This window comes from Gossypium arboreum, chromosome 1 (assembly GCF_025698485.1).
Source record: "Gossypium arboreum isolate Shixiya-1 chromosome 1, ASM2569848v2, whole genome shotgun sequence".
NCBI lineage: Eukaryota > Viridiplantae > Streptophyta > Magnoliopsida > Malvales > Malvaceae > Gossypium > Gossypium arboreum.
This window is the reverse complement of record NC_069070.1, coordinates 121,191,444-121,213,277: the sequence shown is the minus strand read 5'-3', so window position 1 is coordinate 121,213,277 and position 21,834 is coordinate 121,191,444. Positions and strand designations below refer to the sequence as shown.

Below are 21,834 nucleotides of genomic sequence, written 5' to 3'. Positions count from 1 at the left end.
AATTGGACCTTTATCTTTTCTAAAAAAAATCAAATTTAATCATCAATTTTTTGAAAAAGAGTTGAAATGATGTTTTTCCAACAAAAATACCTACATAACAATATGCATATACCATGATGTTATAATAACATGATGCGCACATTGATTGTCATGCGAGTTGCTATGCCAATATCGTTAAAAATTAATGTTTTAGTTAAAACAATTTGATTATTTTCTAAAAGGTTAAGCTCAAATTTAATTTAAAAGAAGAATAAAGACCAAATTGACAAAAAATATAAATGTTAAGGACTAAATTTATCATTATGCCAAATTTCAACTCAAATCTCACGCGAAACCTATATAAAACACTATACCAATTACATGAATTGCTTGGATTTGACAGGTTCAAGAAAAGAAAAAAAAATAAAATTAACATTTCAAGTATGCATCTGAACTATAATTAAAATTTTACGGAGCAAGATAGAGCATCGAATAAATGATAAAAGAGGACCTAAACAAAAACAAAAGACACTAATAAGGCTGCCAATGAAACTCATTACACTATTGCACTTCAAATCAATGAGACTTAAATTAACAGCAAGTCAAGCAAAATGTTGAGCTTAGGGTTCATCAATGGAAAAAAGAATACAGCTACAAAAACAAGGCCGCTTCTATTAACAAATTCCAACTACAAGAAGTTTCAGACCAAAGTAATGAACTGAAACAACGCAACATGACACTAAAAACATCCAAATCTTAACGCGCCAAAAGCAATTCCTTTGGTCTTCATCATCCTACAAAATACTAATGCTGCAGTCTACGCTAACTCACTTGTATTTTTTTTTTCTGAAATCTTGAAGTTTTTCTTTGTAAAGCTTCAAGATCTCGGGTGCTTTGTTTACCAAACGGTCAATATACATTCTAATGAACACCTTTTCCGATCTGTCGAACAATGCAGACAATTTAAATTCATTAACCAAACCTTGTGATATCAATTCTCGAGCAAACACTGCCCTCGGGATAATCCTCTTCTCTAAGCTCCGTGTTACTAAACACGTTTCTTTGGCAATGAGAGTCGAACTGTAGCCCATTTTGTTCACCAGAAAATCCATTATAGCCATGATCTTTTCCTCCGAAACTGTCATACACAACGGATACCTTCGGAAAGCTTTCTGACCAACCCCATCTCCTATAAACATCAATCTTCTTCTCTAATGTGGATTTGCTCATTGATCTGAAAGCTTGAACCGCAATAAGAAACTTCATCCTCAAAGAACCAATCTCCATTCTTTTGACTTCCTCCACAATCTCCTTAAGCTGAACCGGATCATACAAAAGCGATCTAGGCTGACGGTTAAGCAGCGCAAGGATATTCGATTCGGGGACTCCAAATCCTCTCAAAACATTCATATTCGGATACAAATATGACTCGGAATCATAGACAGGAATGCCAGCAAATCGTTTTATAGCCTTGAATCCTTGATAGTCTTATCATCGGATTGAAACAAGTTCCTCAGTAAATTAAACGAAGGTATAATTTGTTTCTTTAAACTACATATCAACATTGCAGGACAGCTAGTCAAGATTTTAGTAAGCTCAGGCCTTGAAAAACCTATAGAGTAAAAAAAACTCCAATTTCGGCAAAAGGGTTTTCTCCGTATCATAAATAAGCAACCTTGGCCTTCTTTTGATGAGATTTAAGATTTGGGTTTTCGAACACCGATGATTTTCCAGGAAAGCAAACAGTGAATCAGGCCTTTCAGGTGTTTCGAAATGAACATATTTTGAAACCCAAGAAGCCATTTCTGGGGAGAAGCCACATTTGTTTACAAGGTATGAAGCTGCAAATGAGTGTCCATTTGAGCTATTGGAGAATAATCTAAGACCAATTGATCGTTTAAAGATTAAAAGATTGGAACTTTGAGAGGCTGCAATGGTTTGCCTCCCATGAACAATGTAAAACATAGGAATTGGAGCTCATGAATCTCACTCACTAACCACTTGACGTGCCCTAAAGATGAAATCTGATTTTTTTTTCCGGCGGAAAATGAGTGAACTGAAGCTCAGTGCCGGCCCCGGTCAAACCTCCAAAAACCTCAAATGGGTATTTTCTTGTTCAGTGTCAAAGGCTTTAAAACTTGTTTTTACATATAAAAAAACACACATGTATTAGGAGTAACATTTTATTTTGTTCTTATATTTAAAAATAGATAATTTAATTTTTATAAGTTAGTTTAAAGAGTAATTTTATTTTTTATTTAAAATTTATCTATTTATATTGTTAAAAACAGGTGTAGTTAACGGAATAACTAGACAATGATACATATGTTGATATACAATTACAAATTTTAATAATAAAATAGATAAAAATTTTAATAGAAAACTAAATTACTTTTTGATAAGAGAACCATTGTTTAGAAAAAAAAACAATATGCAATCCGTTGTACTTTTACCCATATAAAAATTGAATCTTCTCATTCTTATGCTTGTTTGGTGGCTGGCCCAAAACAATTTTTTATGCCTTCCATTCTTTTTATTTTTTTACTTCTAAAAAGCTTTTTAAAATTTTTAAAAAATCATTTAAAGCCCTCTATAGTTTGCATTGCATTCAATTAAGTCTTTACTTTTAATAAAAAAATTCAATTAAGCCCCTCGATCAAGGCTGCAACTGAAACTCATTTCACAAAACTCATTACACTACAGCATTTCAAACTAATGAGACTTAAATAAACAACAAAGCAAGCAAAATGTTCTCATCAATGGAAGAAAACAATACAGCTAAAAGAGAATGGCTGGTTCCATTAACATATTCAAACTACAAGTTGAAGATCAAGATTAATGAACTAAAACCAGACAACACGAACATGAGAAATACCCAAAGCTTAATGCGCCAAAAGTAATTCCTTTGGTCCTAATCTGCAATTTAATACATCCAACAAAATACTAATGCTGCAGCCTATAGTGACTTTTTTTTTTTTTCTTCGTATAGTATCAAGAGCTCGGGTACTATGCTTACAAAACGGTTCACAAACACCTTCTCCGATGTGTCGAACAATGCAGACAATGTTAAGTTACTAACCAAACCTAGTGATAACAATTCTCGAGCAAATAAAGCCCTTGGGACAATCCTCTTCTCTAAGCTTTGACTGAAAATACTCGGTTGTTTAGCAACGAGATTCGAATGATAGCCCATTTTGTTCACGAGAAAGTCCATTATAGCCATGATCTTATCCTCTGAAGCAGTAACACACGACGGATACCTTTGAAAAGCTTCACGAATCTCTTGGTCCGACCAACCCCATCTCCTATATACATCAAATTTCTTCTCTAGTGTGGATTTGCTCATTGATGTCAAAGCAATAACCGCAGCAATAAACTTCGTCGTTGAAGAATCAATCCCCATTCCTTTGACTTCCTCCACAATCTCCTTAAGCCGAACCGGTTTAAACAAAAGCGCTCTAGGCTGACAGTTAAGCAGCATAAGGATATTCGATTCAGGGACTCCAACTCCTCTCAAAACATTCATATTCGGATACAAATACGACTCGGAATCATAGACAAGAATACCAGTATATCGTTTTATAGCCTTGATAGTCTTATCATGAGATTGAAACAAGTTCCTGAGTAAATTAAATGAGGGGATGATTTGTTTCTCTAAACTAGATATCAACAGACGAGGATAGTTACTCAAGAGTTTAGCAAGCTCAGGCCTTGAAAAACCTATAGAGTAAAGAAACTCTAATTTGGGCGAAAGGGTTTTCTCAGCATCAACAACAAGCAACATTGGCTGTCTTTTGATGAGAATTAGGATTTGGGTATTCGAGAACCCATGATTTTCCAGGAAAGTAATCAGAGAATCAGGCTTTTCAGGGGTTTTAAAATGAACATAATTTGAAGCCCGAGAAGCCATTTCTGGGGAGAACCCACATCTGTTTATAAGGTATGAAGCCGCAAATGAGTGTGCATTTGAGCTATTGGAGAAAAATCTAAGACCACTTGATTGTTTAAAGATTAAAAGATTGGAACTTTGAGAGGCTGCAATGGTTTGCCTCCCATGAACAAAACCAGTTCTAATGGTGAAATAAAACATAGGAATCGGAGCTCAAGAATCTCACTCACTAACCTCTTGACGTGCCCTAAAGATGAAAACAGATTTTTTTTCCAGCGGAAAATGAGTGAACTGAAGCTCGGTGCCGGCGCCCGTAAAACATCTAAAACCCCCCACGAAATGGGTATTTTCCTGTATGGAGGCGGGGGGACCCTGTTCGAGCGGTTCAATGACAAAGGATTTAAGCCCAACTTGATTTATGCTCCATTAAGTAATATATGTTGTATCTAGAGGGTTAATTTCATTATACGTCCCCAAATCATGGCCCATACTTTTAATTGGGTCCATTAGCTTTAAAACATTTTAATTGAACCCTTAATGTATCATTATTGAATCAAACATTTCCTTTTGTTAGTGTGATCAATAAATTGAGAGTTAAATGCTAACTCAAATTTTACACATATATATACACACGAGTTAAATTATAAATATGTGTATACTTGTCGCAACAACTGTTTAGATTTGACATGTTGAAGAAATAGCCCTTCTAAGTTTCAGTGATCGTGATTTTTTTAACACGTTAGATCTAAATTGCAACCCTACATATAATCTAAACATTATCCTACTGTCGTGAAAAATAGGAATAAATCTCAAAACTATAAATGAACTTGACATAATGACTGATTTGGTAATCCACATTTACATAAAAATCATTTTAACTCTTCATTTAATTTTTTCACCTCATTTATCACTTGAACTTGCGTTGTTTGTCAAATCACCCCAAAATAGATGAAAAAGCTAATCTTTGTTAAAAAATATGTGTATGTCATATTAACAATTAATTATTTTTTAAAAAAGTATAACAATTTATTTAATAAAAATAATAATATTCTATAATTTGCATAATTTTTTTAAAAAAATTTAATTAATTGCTGACCTCACATAAACGTGGAATACCACATCAATAAAGTTAACAAACATTAACTTTTCCATCTATTTCGGAGTGTTTTAACAAAAAAAAAAAAAAAAGAAGAAGCTAATTTAAGGGTTAAAGAGTAAAAATTTTAAAATGATTTTTTATAAAGTTAGAGGACCAAATAAGTTATTATATTAATAAACTTTACATAATATGTATTTTTTATATATAATATTTTTAACAAAATGCCTAGAACTATTCATAATCTATCCCCAACCCATAAATAGAAAAATAATATATTTCAACACACTCGAACAGACAGCCTATTGCATTGATAACAATGCTTATATCAATCGAATTAAGACTCAACCGGCTCCAATATACAATTATTTATATACAATGAAACTTTGACTGTGATTTATATATATATACATGAAACTTTATTTTTAATTCAATTGTATAAATTCAAAAAAATAAATACACTAAACTATTTTTTACATCGAATAAATATACGGGAGAAGAATCCACTTGCACCAATGTAAAACTTAAATAATTTTACACTATTTCGTAACTTTTTATTCAATTGATAGTTGATTCATCAATATGAAAAGTATTTTATTGATTTATATTGGACGTCATCTCGTAAAGGTCACTGTATGAACCAGTAAAGCTAAACTCCAGGTTCAACTTGCATCAAAGACACTAATTCGAGACCGTGTAGATGCAGAAAAAATAAAAGACGCTAATAAGGCTGCAAATGAAACTCATTACACTGTTGCACTTCAAACCAATGGGACTTAAATAAACAGCAAGTCAAGCAAATTGTTGAGCTTAAGCTTCACCAATGGAGGAAAGGAATACAGCTATAAAAACATAACAAGAAGTTTCAGACCAAAGTAATGAACTGAAACAAGGCAACATGACACCAAAAAAAATCCAAATCTTAACGCGCCAAAAGCAATTGCTTTGGTCATCATGGGCAACTTACCACATCCTACAAAATACTAATGCTGCAGCCTATGCTAACTCACTTTCTAATTTTTTTTTCTGAAATCTGAAGTTTTTCTTTGTAAAGCTTCAAGAGCTCGGGTGCTTTGTTTGCGAAGCGGTCAATACACATCCTAATGAACACCTTTTCCGAATTGTCAAACAATACAGACAATTTAATTTCATTAACCAAACCTTGCGATATCAATTCTCGAGCGAACAATGCCCTCGGCATAATCCTCTTCTCTAAACTCCGTGTTAAGAAACTCGGTTGTTTGGCAATGAGAGTCGAACTGTAGCCCATTTTGTTCACCAGAAAATCCATTGTAGCCACGATCTTATCCTCCAAAACCGTCATACACAACGGATACCTCCTGAAAGCTTCGTTAATCTATTGGTCAGACCAACCCCATCGCCTATAAACATCAATCTTCTTCTCTAATGTGGATTTGGTCATTGATCTCAAAGCACGAACCGCAATGAGAAGCTTCTTCGTCGAAGAATCAATCCCCATTCTTTTGATTTCCTCCACAATCTCCTTAAGCCGAACCGGATTAAACAAAAGCGCTCTAGGCTGACAGTTAAGCAGCATAAGGATATTTGATTCGGGGACTCCAATTCCTCTCAAAACATTCATATTCGGACACAAATACGACTCGGAATCATAGACAAGAATACCAGTATGTCGTTTTATAGCCTTGATAATCTTATCATGAGATTGAAACAAGTTCCTGAGTAAATTAAATGAAGGGATAATTTGTTTCTCTAAACTATATTTCAACAGATGAGGATAGCTACTCAAGATTTTAGCAAGCTCAGGCCTTGAAAAACCTATAGAGTAAAGAAACTCTAATTTGGGCGAAAGGGTTTTCTCAGCATCAAGAACAAGCAACTTTGGCTGTCTTCTAATGAGATTTACGATTTGGGTATTGGAGAACCCATGGTTTTCCAGGAAAGTAATCAGAGAATCAGGCTTTTCAGGAGTTTCAAAATGAACATAATTTGAAACCCGAGAAGCCATTTCTGGGGAGAACCCACATTTGTCTATAAGTTATGAAGCTGCAAATGAGTGTCCATTTGAGCTATTGGAGAAAAATCTAAGACCACCTGATTGTTTAAAAATTAAAAGATTGGAACTTTGAGAGGCTGAAATGGTTTGCCTCCCATGAACAAAACTAGTTCTAATGATGAAATAAAACATCGGAATTGGAGCTCATGAATCTCACTCACTAACCTCTTGACGTGCCCTAAATATGAAATCTGAATTCTTCCCGGCGGGAAATGAGTGAACTGAAGCTCACTGCCGGCGCCGGTGAAACCTCTAAAAACCACAAATGGATATTTTCTTGCTCAGTGTCAAAGGCTTTAAGCCCAACTTGTTTTATGCTCCAGTAAGCATATAGGATTAATTTCACTAAACATCCTTAAACGATGACACATATTTTAAATTGATTCATAAACTTCAAAAATATGTTAATTGAATTTTTAAAATATCAATATCATATCAGTCAGATTTTTATCCAGTCTCACAGTAGATTGAATATTAAATGACAATTCAAATATAACTTAAAATATGTATAAAATAAATAGATCAAATTGCAAAAGTGTGTATATTTATCAGTTGAACTATTTAGAATTGATATGTTAAAAATTTAGTTCTCCTAAATTTTGAAGATATCATTTACATTTCTAACAATTTGGATCTAAATTATCTACATAATAAGTATAGATATTTATTATTTGATTCACGTATTTTAAAAATATTCTTCCTTAAATCTAAACTCATGTTTAATGCCCAGACTCAAATATATAATTTATTGGATTTATTTTTACATATAAAAAGTAAAAGTAGTTCTTGTATTAAGAATTAAATTACATTTTGTTCTCTACATTCAAAAATAGATAAATTTATCTCTATATATTAGATCAAAGAATAAAATGATCATTATTGTTAAAAAAATCATCTACTTATATTGTTAAAAACAAGTGTGACTGATGGAATAACCAGATAGTGACACATTACATGCCACGTATATCTCGTACAAAGATTAATTTATCTATTTTTTTAAAAAGCAAATAAAAAACAATACAGACAATGTTAAGTTACTAACCAAACCTAGTGATAACAATTCTCGAGCAAACAGAGCCCTCGGGACAATCCTCTTCTCAAAGCTTTGCCTCAAAATGCTCGGTTGTTTAGCAACGAGATTCGAACGATAGCCCATTTTGTTCACGAGAAAGTCCATTATAGCCATGATCTTATCCTCTGAAGCAGTAATACACGACGGATACCTTTGAAAAGCTTCACGAATCTCTTGGTCCGACCAACACCATCTCCTATATACATCAAATTTCTTCTCTAGTGTGGATTTGCTCATTGAATTCAAAGAAATAACCACATGGGCGAACTTCTTCGTCAAAGAATCGAACCCCATTCTTTTAGCTTCCTCCACAATCTCCTTAAACCGAACCGGATTACGCAACAATGCTCGAGGATTAATAAACATCGTAAGGATATTCGATTCAGGGACTCCAATTCCTCTCAAAACCTTTATATTCGAAAACACATACGCATCATACACAAGAATTCCAGCAAATCGTTTTATAGCCTTGATAGTCTTATCATTGGATTGAAACAAGTCCCTCAGTAAATTAAATGAAGGGATAATTTGTTTCTTTAAACTAGATTTCAGTAGAAGAGGGTAGCTACTCAAGAGTTTGGCAAGCTCAGGCCTTGAAAAGCCTATAGAGTAAAGAAACTCCAATTTGGGCAAAAGGGTTTTCTCAGTATCAGAAAGAAGCAAAGTAGGCTGTCTTTTGATGAGATTTGCGATTTGGGTTTGTGAAAACCCATGATTTTCCAGGAAAACAATCAGAGAATCAGGCTTTTCAGGGGTTTCAAAATGAACAAAATTTGAAACCCGAGAAGCCAATTCTGGGGAGAACCCACACTTGCTCAAAAGGTATGAAACCGTAAATGAGTGTCCATTTGAGCTATTGGAGAATAATCTAAGACCAATTGATCGTTTAAAGATGAAAAGACTGGAACTTTGAGAGGCTGCAATGGTTTGCTTCCCATGAAGAAAACTAGTTCTAAAGATGAAATAAAACATAGGAATAAGAGCTCACTCACTAACCTCTTGATTTGCCCTAAAGATAGAATCGGATTTTCTAGCGGAAAATGAGTGAACTGAAGCTCTGTGCCACCGCCGGTAAAACATTTAAACCCCAAGGCGAAATGGGTAGTTAGGCGGGGGCGACCTTGCTCGGGTGGTTCAATGTGAAAGGCTTTAAGCCCAACTTGCTTTATGCTCCATTAAGTAATATATGTTGTATACAGAGGGTTAATTTCATCATACGTCCCTAAATCATTGCCCATACTTTTAATTGGGTCCATTAGCTTTAAAATATTTTAATTGAGCCCTTAAAGTATCGGTATCAAATGAAAAAATTCCATTTGTTAGTGTCATCATTAAATTGAGCGTTAAATGCTAACTCAAATTTAACGTGGAGGATATATAAAACACAAAAGTCAAATTACAAATACGTGTATACTTGTCACAATAACTGTTTGAATCTGACATATTGAAAAAATAACCCTCCTAAATTTTAGTGATAGTGACTTTTTTAACACTGTAGATTTAAACTGTTTACATGATTCCTACACACATGTTTTTAAAAAACAAACTCCGCGTCTAATCCAAACTAGCATTTTAAGCCTAAGGACCAATTAAAATCTAGATGATAATTTGAGGGTCTATGATGGAATTAACCCTACATATAATCTAAACAGTACCCAAAAATAAGGATAAGTGTAAAACTATAAATGAATTTTGCATAATAATTCATTTTTCCCTCCAACTTTATATAAAAGAACATTTTAGCATTTTATTTAATTTATCGTCTCTTTTATCACAAACAATTTTGCTGACGTGACATTGACATCCACGTAATAGTACACGTGTATGTCAAATTAACAATTAATTACTTTTTAAAAATATTAAAAATATTAGAAAAATTATGACAAATATTTAATAATAAAATTATAATATTATTCTATAGCTTGCAAAATTTTTAAAATATTTTTATTAATTACTGACATTAACACGTGGAATGCCACATCAATATGCAATTATTTATACACAACGAAACTTTGATTGTGATTCATATATATATATATATGAAATTTTGATTTTAATTCAATTGTATACATTTAGAGAAATAAATTTATCAATTTATTTTTATATAGAAGAAATGTAACAGAAAAGAATCCACTTACATCGACGTAAAACTTAAATGATTTTACATCATTTCATAACTCTATATACAATGAATATTTTAACAATCATTTCACAGCTTTATATACACTAAATATTTTAACAATCCAACATCATAAGTTAGAGTCATCCATATGAAAAGTATTTCATTGATTCATATTGGACGCCATCTCGTAAAGGTGATTGTATGAACCAGCAAAACTAAGCTTCGGCTTCGACTTGCATCAAAGACAGTAATTCGAGTCAGTTTACATGCAGAAAAAACAAAAGACACTAGTAAGGCTGAAAATGGAACTCGTTACACTATTGCACTTCAAACCAATGGGACTTAAATAAACAGCAAGTCAAGCAAATTGTCGAGCTTAAGGTTCATCAATGGAAGAAAGGAATACAGCTACAAAATCATGGCTGCTTCCATTGACAAATTCCAACTACAAGAAGTTTCAGACCAAAGTAATGAACTGAAACAAGGCAACATGACACGAAAAAAATCCAAATCTTAACGCGCCAAAAGCAATTCCTTTGGTCTCCGTGGGCAACTTAGCACATCCTACAAAATACGAATGCTGCAGCCTATGCTAACTCACTTCTATGTTTTTTTTTTCTGAAATCTTAAGTTTTTCTTTGTAAAGCTTCAAGAGATCGGGTGCTTTGTTTACGAAACGGTCAACAAGCATCCTAATGAACACCTTTTCCGATGTGTCAAACAATGCAGACAATTTAAATTCATTAACCAAACCTTGTGATATCAATTCTCGAGCAAACAATGCCCTTGGCATAATCCTCTTCTCTAAGCTCCGTGTTAAGAAACTCGGTTGTTTGGCAATGTGAGTCGAGCTGTAGCCCATTTTGTTCACCAGAAAATCCATTGTAAACATGATCTTATCCTCTGAAACCGTCATACACAATGGATACCTCCGGAAAGCTTCGTTAATCTCTTGGTCAGACCAACCCCATCTCCTATAAACGTCAATCTTCTTCTCTAATGTGGATTTACTCATTGATCTGAAAGCGTAAACCGCAACAAGAAACTTCTTCCTCGAAGAATCAATCCCCATTCTTTTGACTTCCTCCACAATCTCCTTAAGCCGAACCGGATTAAACAAAAGCGATCTAGGCTGACAGTTAAGCAGCGCAAGGATATTCGATTCGGGGACTCCAATTCCTCTCAAAACATTCAAATTCGGATACAAATACGACTCAGAATCATAGGCAAGAACACCGGTATATCGTTTTATAGCCTTTATAGTCTTATCATGAGATTGAAACAAGTTCCTAAGTAAATCAAAAGAAGGGATAATTTGTTTCTCTAAACTAGATGTCAACAGACGAGGATAGTTACTCAAGAGTTTAGCAAGCTCAGGCCTTGAAAAACCTATAGAGTAAAGAAACTCTAATTTGGGCGAAAGGGATTTCTCAGCATCAAGAACAAGCAACAGTGGCTGTCTTTTGATGAGATTTACTATTTGGGTATTGGAGAACCCATGGTTTTCCAGGAAAGCAATCAGAGAATCAGGCTTTGCAGGAGTTTCAAAATGAACATAATGTGAAACCCGAGAAGCCATTTCTGGGGAGAACCCACATTTGTTTATAAGGTATGAAGCTGCAAATGAGTGTCCATTTGAGCTATTGGAGAAAAATCTAAGACCACTTGATTGTTTAAAGATTAAAAGATTGGAATTTTGAGAAGCTGCAATGGTTTGCCTCCCATGAGCAAAACTAGTTCTAATTATGAAATAAAACATAGGAACTGGAGCTCAAGAATCTCACTCACTAACCTCTTGACGTGCCCTAAAGATAAAATCTGAATTCTTCCCGGCGGAAAATGAGTGAACTGAAGCTCAGTGCCCGGTGAAACCTCCAAAAACCAATTGGGTATTTTCTTGTTCAGTGAGAAAGGCTTTAAGCCCAACTTGTTTTATGCTCCAGTAAGCAGTATATAGGATTAATTTCACTAAACGTCCTTGAACGATGACATGTATTTTAAATTGGTTCATAATCTTCAAAATATTTTAATCAAATTCTTAAAATATCAATATCACATCACTCAGATCTTTTTTTTCAGTCTCGCCAATGGATTGAGCATTAAATGACAATTCATATATAACTTGGAATATATATAAAACAAATGGATTAAATTGCAAATGTGTATATTTATTATTTGAACTATTTAGGATTGATGTGTTAAAAAAATTAGTTCTGGTAAATTTTAAAGATATCATCTGCTTCTCTAACTTCAAATCAAGTATCAAAACCTAAAACCCATGCTTTTTTTATCACTAAAAAGAAAAAAAAAACCCAAAATCAGTCCAATCATCATGCAATTTTCTTTGAATGGCTTGAATTATAATATCATTCTCATTGCTTTCTTTCTCTTTTTATTTTTGCAATTTTACATTTTTGTTGTGTGGAGTGATTTCAAGTTTTTATTTTTTTAAATTTATATTTATTTCATTTCAAGGCTTGAAAAAGGGTATTTTAAGAGGAAGAAAATGAAGTTATTCAGGAAAGAGGCTGGAATAGCCATTCAGCATCCCCTTTACGAAAGGCTATTTAACGATTTTGAATAACAGGGTAGGAATCAATCATTCAACGTTTAAAGAATTTAATGAACCAAATAGTTGCTTCATTGTAGCGCGTGAAATAAAGATAGAATGGAATGGCCATTCCATCGAACCACATGGCGTAAATTAATTTGGTATAATTACTCATTTAGTCCTCTACCTTTACATAAAAATCATTTTAACCCTATATTTAATTTTTTACCCCTTTTATCATTTGAACTTGCATTATTTGTCAAATCACCAAAAAAAAAATGAAAAGAACGACTATTTTGTCAAATCAAACATGGCGTAATTGAACTTGACATAATGACTCATCTAGTCCTCCACCTTTACATAAAAATCATTTTAACCCTCTATTTATTTTTTTTGCCTCTTTTATTATTTGAATTTCGTTATTTATCAAATCACCTCAAAATGAATAAAAAATAACCTCTATTAACTTTGTTGACATAAAATTAGCATTCACCTAACAATTCATATATATGTCATATAAACAATCAATCACTTTTTAAAAATAATAAAATTATTAAAAATTATAAAATTTTATTTAATAATAAAAATTATAATAATATTTTATAACTTGCAGAATTTTTAAAAATTCAATTAGTTACTGATCTAACATCTATTTCGAGTATTTTAACAAAACAAAACACTAGTTTAACGGTTAAAAGAATAAAAATTTAAATGAAAAGCTAAAATGATTTTTTTATAAATTTGGAGGATCAAATAAGTTATTATACTAATAAACTTTTATCCCATATGTAATTTTTTTAAAACAATCTCATTATAGATTCTGCTCATATTTCTCCTTTTAACATAACACCTAAAATTACTCATAACCCAACCTTACTCATAAATTAAAAAATAATGCACTTTAACACACTCAAACCTATATCATTTTGCATTGACAACAATTCTCATACCAATCAAGCTAATACTTAATCGACTCCAATAAGCAATTATTCATACACTATGAAATTTTGAATTTGGTTTAAATATATATATATCAGAAAATTTAGTTTTAATTCAATTGTACACATTTCAATAAATACATCAATTTAGATGAACCACTTACATCGATGTAAAACATAAATGGTTTTACACAATTCCGTAACTTCTTATACAATTAATATTTTAACAATCCAATATCATAAGTTCGATTCATCCATATGAAAAGGATTTCATTGATTTATGTTGGACACCATCTTGTAAAGGTGACTGTATGAACCAGCAAAGCTAAACTCCGGCTTCAACTTGTATCAAAGACAGTGATTCGAATCTGCTTACATGCAGAAAAAACAAAAGACACTAATAAGGCTGCCAATGAAACTCATTACACTATTGCACTTCAAACCAATGAGACTTAAATTAACAGCAAGTCAAGCAAAATGTTGAGCTTAAGCTTCATCAATGGAAGTAAGGAATACAGCTACAAAAACATGGCTGCTTCCATTGACAAATTCCAACTACAAGAACTTTCAGACCAAAATAATGAACTGAAACAAGACAACGGGACATGAAAAAAATCCAAATGTTAACGTGCTAAAAGTAATTCCTTTGGTCTTCATGAGCAACTTAGCACATCCTACATAATAGTAATGCAGCAGCCTATGCTAACTCACTTCTTTTTTTTTTTTTTCTGAAATCTTAAGTTTTTCTTTGTAAAGCTTCAAGAGGTCGGGTGCTTTGTTTATGAAACGGTCTACAAACATCCTAATGAACACCTTTTCCGATGTGTCGAACAATACAGACAATGTTAAGTTACTAACCAAACCCAGTGACAACAATTCTCGAGCAAACAAAGCCCTCGGAACAATCCTCTTTAAGCTCCGACCTAAAACACTTGATTGTTTGGCAATAAGAGTCGAATTGTAGCCCATTTTGTTCACAAGAAAGTCCATTATAGCCATGATCTTATCCTCCGAAACCTCAATACACGACGGATACCTTTGAAAAGCTTCATGAATCTCTTGGTCCGACCAACCCCATCTCCTATATACATCAAATTTCCTCTCTAGTGTGGATTTGCTCATTGATGTCAAAGCAATAACCGCAGCAAGAAACTTCTTCGTTGAAGAATTAATTCCCATTACTTTGACTTCCTCCACAATCTCCTTAAGCCTAACCGGATTATACAAAAATGTTCGAGGATAACGGTTAAGCAGCACAAGGATATTTGATTCAGGGACTCCATTCCCTCTCAAAACATTCATATTCGGATACAAATATGACTTGGAATCATAGACAAGAATACCAGCAAATCGTTTTATAGCCTTGATAGTCTTATCATCGGATTGAAACAAATCCCTCAGTAAATTAAACGAAGGGATAATTTGTTTCTTTAAACTATATTTCAGTAGATGGGGATGGCTACTCAAGAGTTTAGCAAGCTCAGGCCTTGAAAAACCTACAGAGTAAAGAAACTCTAATTTGGGCAAAAGGGTTTTCTCAGTATCAGAAAGAAGCAAAGTCGGCTCTCTTTTGATGAGTTTTACGATTTGGGTCTGTGAAAACCCATGATTTTCCAGGAAAACAATCAGAGAATCAGGCTTTTCAGGGGTTTCAAAATGAACAAAATTTGAAACCCGAGAAGCCATTTCTGGGGAGAACCCACATTTGTTTATAAGGTATGAAACCGTAAATGAGTGTCCATTTGAGCTATTGGAGAATAATCTAAGACCAATTGATCGTTTAAAGATTAAAAGATTGGAACTTTGAGAGGCTGCAATGGTTTGCCTCCCATGAACAAAACTAGTTCTAATGATGAAATAAAACATAGGAATTGGAGCTCAAGAATCTAACTCACTAACCTCTTGACGTGCCCTAAAGATGAAATCTGACTTTTTTTCCGGCGGAAAATGAGTGAACTGAAGCTCAGTGCCGGCGCCGGTGAAACCTCCAAAAAACCTCAAATGGGTATTTTCTGTTCAGTGTCAAAGGCTTAATGCCCAACTTGTTTTATGCTTCAGTAAGCAATATATAGGATTAATTTCAGTAGACATCCTTAAACTATAACACATATTTTAAATTGATTCATAAACTTCATAACATTTTAATTAAGTTCTTAAAATATCAAGATCATATCAGTCAGATTTTCTTTTTTCAGTCTCGCCAGTAGATTGAACATTAAATGACAAATCAAATATAACTTGGAACATATATAAAATAAATGAATCAAACTGCAAACGTGTGTATATTTATCACTTGAACTATTTAGAATTGATGTGATAAAAAAATTAATTCTCCTAAATTTTAAAGATATCATCCGCATTTCTAATAAGTACACATGTTTGTCTCTTGCATTAGGAATCACGTTGCATTTTGCTCCCTACATTAAAAAAATAGATAAATTAATCTCTATACATTAGATTAAAGAGTAAATTTATCATTTTTGTTAAAAAAATTCATCCATTTATATTGTTAAAAACGAGTATAGCTGACGAAATAATCAGATAGTGACACATGACATGCCACGTATACCTCGTGTTGATGTACAGTTATCAATTTTTTAATAATAGAAATAGATAAATTTTTAATAAAAAGACTAATTTACTCTTTTAACTAACGATAAAGACTTATTTATCCAATATGCAATTATTTATACGCAATGAAACCTTGAATTTATTTTTATATTGAATAAAAATTATGGGAAAAATCCACATACACCAATATAAAACTTAAATGATTTATATTGATACATCCATATGAAAAGTATTTCATTGAAAGATTCATCCTAATAAAAGGATCCCTCGTTAAAAGATACATCTATTTGATATATATTAGATTCAAACCCAAACTTCTCGAACCTCACTTCTTAGGTGACTACATGAATCAATTGAACTAAATTCCACGGACCGTTTAGATGCAAAAAGAACAAGGACAATAATAAGGATGCAAATGAAACTCATTTCACACTCTCATTTAGAGAAAGAAAGAATAACAAAGTTGGCAAATGGAACTCATTACACTATTGCAAATGCTAAAATTCGAGCCCTGGACTAACTGGATGCCATCTCATAAGAGTGACTATATGAACCAACTGAGTTAAGCTTGGGGTTCAACTTTGTATCAAAGACACTAATTCGAGACCGTGTAGATGCAAAAAGAAAAGGACACTAATACAGCTGTGAGTAAAACTCATTACACTATTGCACTTCAAACCAATGAGACTTGAACAGCAAGTCAAGCAAAATGTTGAGCTTAAGGTTCATCAATGGAAGAAAAGAATACAGCTACAGAAACAAAGGCTGCTTCTGTTGACAAATTCCAACTACAAGAAGTTTCAGACAAAAGTAATGAACTGAAACAAGGCAACGGGACACCAAAAAAAAAAAATCTAAATGTTAACGTGCAAAAAGTAATTCCTTTGGTCTTCATGGGCAACATGGCACATCCTACAAAATACAAATGCTGCAGCCTATGCTAACTCACTTCTAATTTTTTTCTGAAATCTTACGTTTTTCTTTGTAAAGCTTCAGGAGATCGGGTGCTTTGTTTACAAAACGGTCAACAAACATCCTAATGAACACCTTTTCCGATGTGTCAAACAATACAGACAATGTTAAGTTACTAACCAAACCCAGTGACAACAATTCTCGAGCAAATAAAGCCCTTGGGACAATCCTCTTCTCTAAGCTTTGACTGAAAATACTCGGTTGTTTAGCAACCAGATTCGAATGATAGCCCATTTTGTTCACGAGAAAGTCCATTATAGCCATGATCTTATCCTCTGAAGCAGTAACACACGACGGATACCTTTGAAAAGCTTCACGAATCTCTTGGTCCGACCAACCCCATCTCCTATATACATCAAATTTCTTCTCTAGTGTGGATTTGCTCATTGATCTCAAAGCAATAACCGCAGCAAGAAACTTCTTCGTTGAAGAATCAATCCCTATTCCTTTGACTTCCTCCACAATCTCCTTAAGTCGAACCGGACTATACAAAAATTTTCGAGGATGACGGTAAAGCAGCATAAGGATATTCGATTCAGGGACTCCAATTCCTCTCAAAACATTCATATTCGGATACAAATATGACTTGGAATCACGGACAAGAATACCAGCAAATCGTTTTATAGCCTTGATAGTCTTATCATCGGATTGAAACAAGTCTCTCAGTATATTAAACGAGGGTATAATTTGTTTCTTTAAACTAGATTTCAGTAGATAAGGATAGCTACTCAAGAGTTTAGCAAGCTCAGGCCTTGAAAAACCTATAGAGTAAAGAAACTCTAATTTGGGCAAAAGGGTTTTCTTAGTATCAGAAAGAAGAAACCTTGGCTGTTTTTTTATGAGATTTGCGATTTGGGTTTGTGAAAACCCATGATTTTCCAGGAAAACAATCAGAGAATCAGGCTTTTCAGGGGTTTCAAAATAAACAAAATTTGAAACCCGAGAAGCCATTTCTGTGGAGAACCCACATTTATTTATAAGGTATGAAACCGTAAATGAGGGTCCATTTGAGCTATTGGAGAATAATCTAAGACCAATTGGTCGTTTAAAGATTAAAAGATTGGAACTCTGAGAGGCTGCAATGGTTTGCCTCACATGAACAAAACTAGTTCTAATGATGAAATAAAACATTGGAGTTGGAGCTCAAAAATCTCACACACTAACCTCTTGACGTGTCCTAAAGATGAAATCTGATTTTTTTCCCGGCAGAAAATGAGTGAACTGAAACTCAGTACCGGCGCCGGTGAAACCTCCAAAAACCTCGAATGGTAATTTTCTTGTTCAGTGTCAAAGGCTTTTAGCCCAACTTGTTTTATGCTCCAAAAGAAATATATAGGATTAATTTCACTAAACATCCTTAAACTATGACACATATTTTAAATTGGTTCATAAACTTCAAAATATATTAATTGAATTCTTAAAATACCAATATCATTTCAGTCAGATTTTTTTTCAGTCCTCCATTAGATTGAACATTAATTAACAACTCGAATATAACTTGGAACGTATATAAAATAAATGGATCAAATTATAAATTATGTAAAGTATCACTTGAACTACTTGAACTATTTAGATATGATGTGTTAAAAAAATTTCTTCTAATTTTTAAAGATATGATCTGCTTTTCTAACAAATTGGATCCAAATTATGTATATAATAAATACACATGTTTACCATTTAATTCATCTATTTTAACTTGATGGAATAACTAGATAATGACACGTAACATGTCTCGTGTACGTTGTACTGATGCACAATGTCCAATTTTTAAAATTAGAAATAAATGAAATTTTTGACAGAATGATTAGTTTGCTCTTTAATCAAAGATACAAGGATTAATTCTATTCATTTTTTTAGTAAAGAAAGTAAAATACAATCCGACTATATTTTTAGTTCTTATGCTTGTTTGGTGGCTGACCCAAAACAATTTTTTTATGCCTTTTGATTCTTTTTACCAAAACAAATGATGAAAGAGGATCTAAACAAAAGCAAATATCAAAATTTTTGAGCAATGATAAAGCCCAAGAATATGAAGAAAAGATTGAAGATCCTAAAGATTCGAACCCGAACTTCTTGAATGACACTTCTTAAAGGTGATTGTATGAATCAAATGAGTTTAATCCCGCATTCAGTTTCATAACTCTTTATCGAATGACACGAGACCATTTAGATGCAAAAAGGAACAAGGACAGTAATAAGGTTGCAAATGAAACTCATTTCACACTTGCATTTAGAGAAACAAAGTTTAACAAAGTTGGCAAATGCGAAAATATGAGCCCCAAACTTGCTGGACATCCTAAGAGTGACTGTATGAATCAACTGAGCTAAGCTCCGAGTATAGCTGTTTATCAAAGACACTAATCTGAGACTGTTTAGATGAAAAAAGAAACACACTTAAGTTTCATCAAAAGTCATTACAATATTGCATTTCAAACCAAGGAGACTCAAATAAACAACAAAGCAAGCAAAATGTTGAGCTTAAAGGTTCATCAATGGAAGAAAAGAATACAGCTAAAATAACATTGCCGGTTCGTTCCATTGACAAATTTGAACTACAATGAAATGCGTTCAATGTAATTACTTTGGTCCTAATCTGCAAGTTAGCACATACTACAAAATACTAATGTTGCAGCCTATACTAACTCTTTTTTTTTTTTCTGAAGCATTGAGCCTTTCTTTGTATAGCTTCAACAGGTCGGGTGCTTTGTTTACGAAACGGTCAACAAACACCTTCTCCGATGAGTGAAACAATACAGACAATTTAAAGTCAGTAACCAAACCTTGCGATAACAATTCTCGAGCAAACAAAGCCCTCGGGACAATCCTCTTCTCTAAGCTCTGCCTTAAAACACTCGATTGTTTGGCAATGAGAGTCGAACTATAGCCCATTTTGTTCACCAGAAAATCCATTACGGCCATGATCTTATCCTCAGAAACTGCCATACACATAGGATACCTTTGAAAAGCTTCATGAATCTCTTGGTCCGACCAACCCCATCTCCTATATACATCAAATTTCTTCTCTAGAGTGGATTTGCTCATTGAACTCAAAGCAATAACCACATCAACGAACTTCTTCGTCGAAGAATCGAACCCCATTCTTTTAACTTCCTCCACAATCTCCTTAAGCCGAACCTGATCATACAAAAGCGGTCTAGGCTGATGGTTAAGCAGCATAAGGATATTCGATTCCGGGACTCCAATTCCTCTCAAAAGATTCATATTGGGAATTAAATTCCTCTCAAAATCATACACAAAAATAGCACCATATCGTTTTATAGTCTTAATAGCCTTATCATCAGACTGAAACAAGTTCCTCAGTAAATTAAACGAAGGGATAATTTGTTTCTTTAAACTACATATCAACACTGCAGGATAGCTAGTCAAGATTTTAGTAAGCTCAGGCCTTGAAAAACCTATAGAGTAAAAAAACTCCAATTTCGGCAAAAGGATTTTCTCAGTATCATAAATAAGCAATCTTGGCCTTCTTTTGATGAGATTTAAGATTTGGGTTTTCGAAAACCCATGATTTTCCAGGAAAGCAAACAGAGAATCAGGCCTTTCAGGTGTTTCGAAATGAACATATTTTGAAGCAAATGAAGCAAATTCTGGGGTGAACCCACATTTGTTCATGAGGTATGAAACTGTAAACGAGTTTTGATTTGAGGTATTGGAGAAGAATCTAAGAGTAGTTGATGTTTTAATGATTGAAAGATTGAAACTTTGAGGGCATGCCATGGCTTGCCTCCCATGAAGAAAACTAGTTCTAAAGATGGAATAAAACATGGGAATCCAAACTCAAATTGAACTCACCAGCCTCTTTTATGTGACCCCAAAGATAGAATCAGAAATTTCCGCCAGAGAATGGGAGATGTGAAGCTCACTGCCGGCACCGGCTAAACCTCCCAAACCCTCCGATGGTGTATTCCTTGTCCGTTTTTAGGGATATATACTTCATATATAAATTTAGGTTAAACTACAACTTTAGTCACTTGGGTTTTGATTATCAAACTTTAAAAAATTAGGTAAAATGGTATTTTTAGTACCTCTCAATTTCAATATTGAGCAAAATGGTCAATCATAGCAATTTAATCACTATCAATTTTGAGAGTGAGCAAATGTTAATATTATTAGGCAATTGTATAATTTTATTGGTATAATAATAAATTTTGCCCATAAAATTTACAAATTTTAACAATTTGATCTTGATTTAATAAATTTAGCCAGCAACAGTTACACATTTTTGTCAATTTGGATCTAATTTAATAAATTTAGCTCGCAACAATTCACATTTTTTCTACATTTACACAATATATAAACATTAAGATCTAATTTTGTTACTATACCGATCAAAATTATGCATAATTAACAAAAAAAAAAACTTTAACAAAAGTGAATAATTATCTTTAGTTGCTCACTTTAAAACTAATAGTGACCAAATTGCTCCACTTTTTTTAAAAGGGATTAATTTGCTCTATCAAAATTGAAAGGGACCAAAAAAGAAATTTATCCAAAAATTGTAATATGATGATTTGTTTATGTTATGGTACCGGTAACCGAGTCAATTGATGTTAATGGTACAACGACAATATGAGATTGCCTTAAAGTT

General features: G+C 33.2%; 7 protein-coding genes across 8 annotated transcripts; all 7 read right to left on the bottom strand.

The window, feature by feature from the left end:
- Positions 1-2,706: 2,706 nt before the first annotated feature.
- LOC108483762 (transcription termination factor MTERF15, mitochondrial-like) lies at positions 2,707-4,279 on the bottom strand. The gene has a single exon (XM_017787329.2). It carries the CDS (start codon positions 4,067-4,069, stop codon positions 2,936-2,938), a length of 1,134 nt encoding a protein of 377 aa, XP_017642818.1. The 5' UTR covers positions 4,070-4,279; the 3' UTR covers positions 2,707-2,935.
- A 1,461-nt stretch (positions 4,280-5,740) lies between these two features.
- On the bottom strand, positions 5,741-7,323 carry LOC128289401 (transcription termination factor MTERF6, chloroplastic/mitochondrial-like). The gene has a single exon (XM_053025238.1). The coding sequence runs from the start codon at positions 6,949-6,951 to the stop codon at positions 6,322-6,324; it is 630 nt and encodes a 209-aa protein (XP_052881198.1). The 5' UTR covers positions 6,952-7,323; the 3' UTR covers positions 5,741-6,321.
- A 552-nt stretch (positions 7,324-7,875) lies between these two features.
- LOC128279269 (transcription termination factor MTERF15, mitochondrial-like) lies at positions 7,876-9,231 on the bottom strand. Of its 2 annotated transcripts, XM_053025236.1 has the most exons (2): positions 9,068-9,231; positions 7,876-8,479 (listed from the first exon to the last, which is right to left on the bottom strand). In XM_053025236.1, the coding sequence occupies exons 1-2, from the start codon at positions 9,149-9,151 to the stop codon at positions 7,988-7,990; spliced, it is 576 nt and encodes a 191-aa protein (XP_052881196.1). In that variant the 5' UTR covers positions 9,152-9,231; the 3' UTR covers positions 7,876-7,987. The 2 variants fall into 2 exon arrangements, with proteins under 2 accessions (XP_052881196.1, XP_052881192.1); XM_053025232.1 differs by having other exon boundaries at positions 7,876-9,231.
- A 1,338-nt stretch (positions 9,232-10,569) lies between these two features.
- Positions 10,570-12,093, bottom strand: LOC108481003 (transcription termination factor MTERF15, mitochondrial-like). The gene is made up of 2 exons (XM_053019593.1): positions 10,795-12,093; positions 10,570-10,638 (listed from the first exon to the last, which is right to left on the bottom strand). Exons 1-2 carry the CDS (start codon positions 11,950-11,952, stop codon positions 10,570-10,572), a joined length of 1,227 nt encoding a protein of 408 aa, XP_052875553.1. The 5' UTR covers positions 11,953-12,093.
- A 1,656-nt stretch (positions 12,094-13,749) lies between these two features.
- LOC108481933 (uncharacterized) lies at positions 13,750-15,569 on the bottom strand. Its single transcript, XM_053031526.1, has 2 exons — positions 14,541-15,569; positions 13,750-14,050 (listed from the first exon to the last, which is right to left on the bottom strand). The coding sequence occupies exons 1-2, from the start codon at positions 15,546-15,548 to the stop codon at positions 14,021-14,023; spliced, it is 1,038 nt and encodes a 345-aa protein (XP_052887486.1). The 5' UTR covers positions 15,549-15,569; the 3' UTR covers positions 13,750-14,020.
- An 887-nt stretch (positions 15,570-16,456) lies between these two features.
- LOC108481032 (uncharacterized) lies at positions 16,457-18,523 on the bottom strand. Its single transcript, XM_053031523.1, has 2 exons — positions 18,390-18,523; positions 16,457-17,861 (listed from the first exon to the last, which is right to left on the bottom strand). The coding sequence occupies exon 2, from the start codon at positions 17,790-17,792 to the stop codon at positions 17,205-17,207; it is 588 nt and encodes a 195-aa protein (XP_052887483.1). The 5' UTR covers positions 17,793-17,861; positions 18,390-18,523; the 3' UTR covers positions 16,457-17,204.
- A 1,073-nt stretch (positions 18,524-19,596) lies between these two features.
- LOC108480785 (transcription termination factor MTERF8, chloroplastic-like) lies at positions 19,597-21,234 on the bottom strand. The gene has a single exon (XM_017783885.2). It carries the CDS (start codon positions 20,961-20,963, stop codon positions 19,836-19,838), a length of 1,128 nt encoding a protein of 375 aa, XP_017639374.2. The 5' UTR covers positions 20,964-21,234; the 3' UTR covers positions 19,597-19,835.
- Positions 21,235-21,834: the final 600 nt, after the last annotated feature.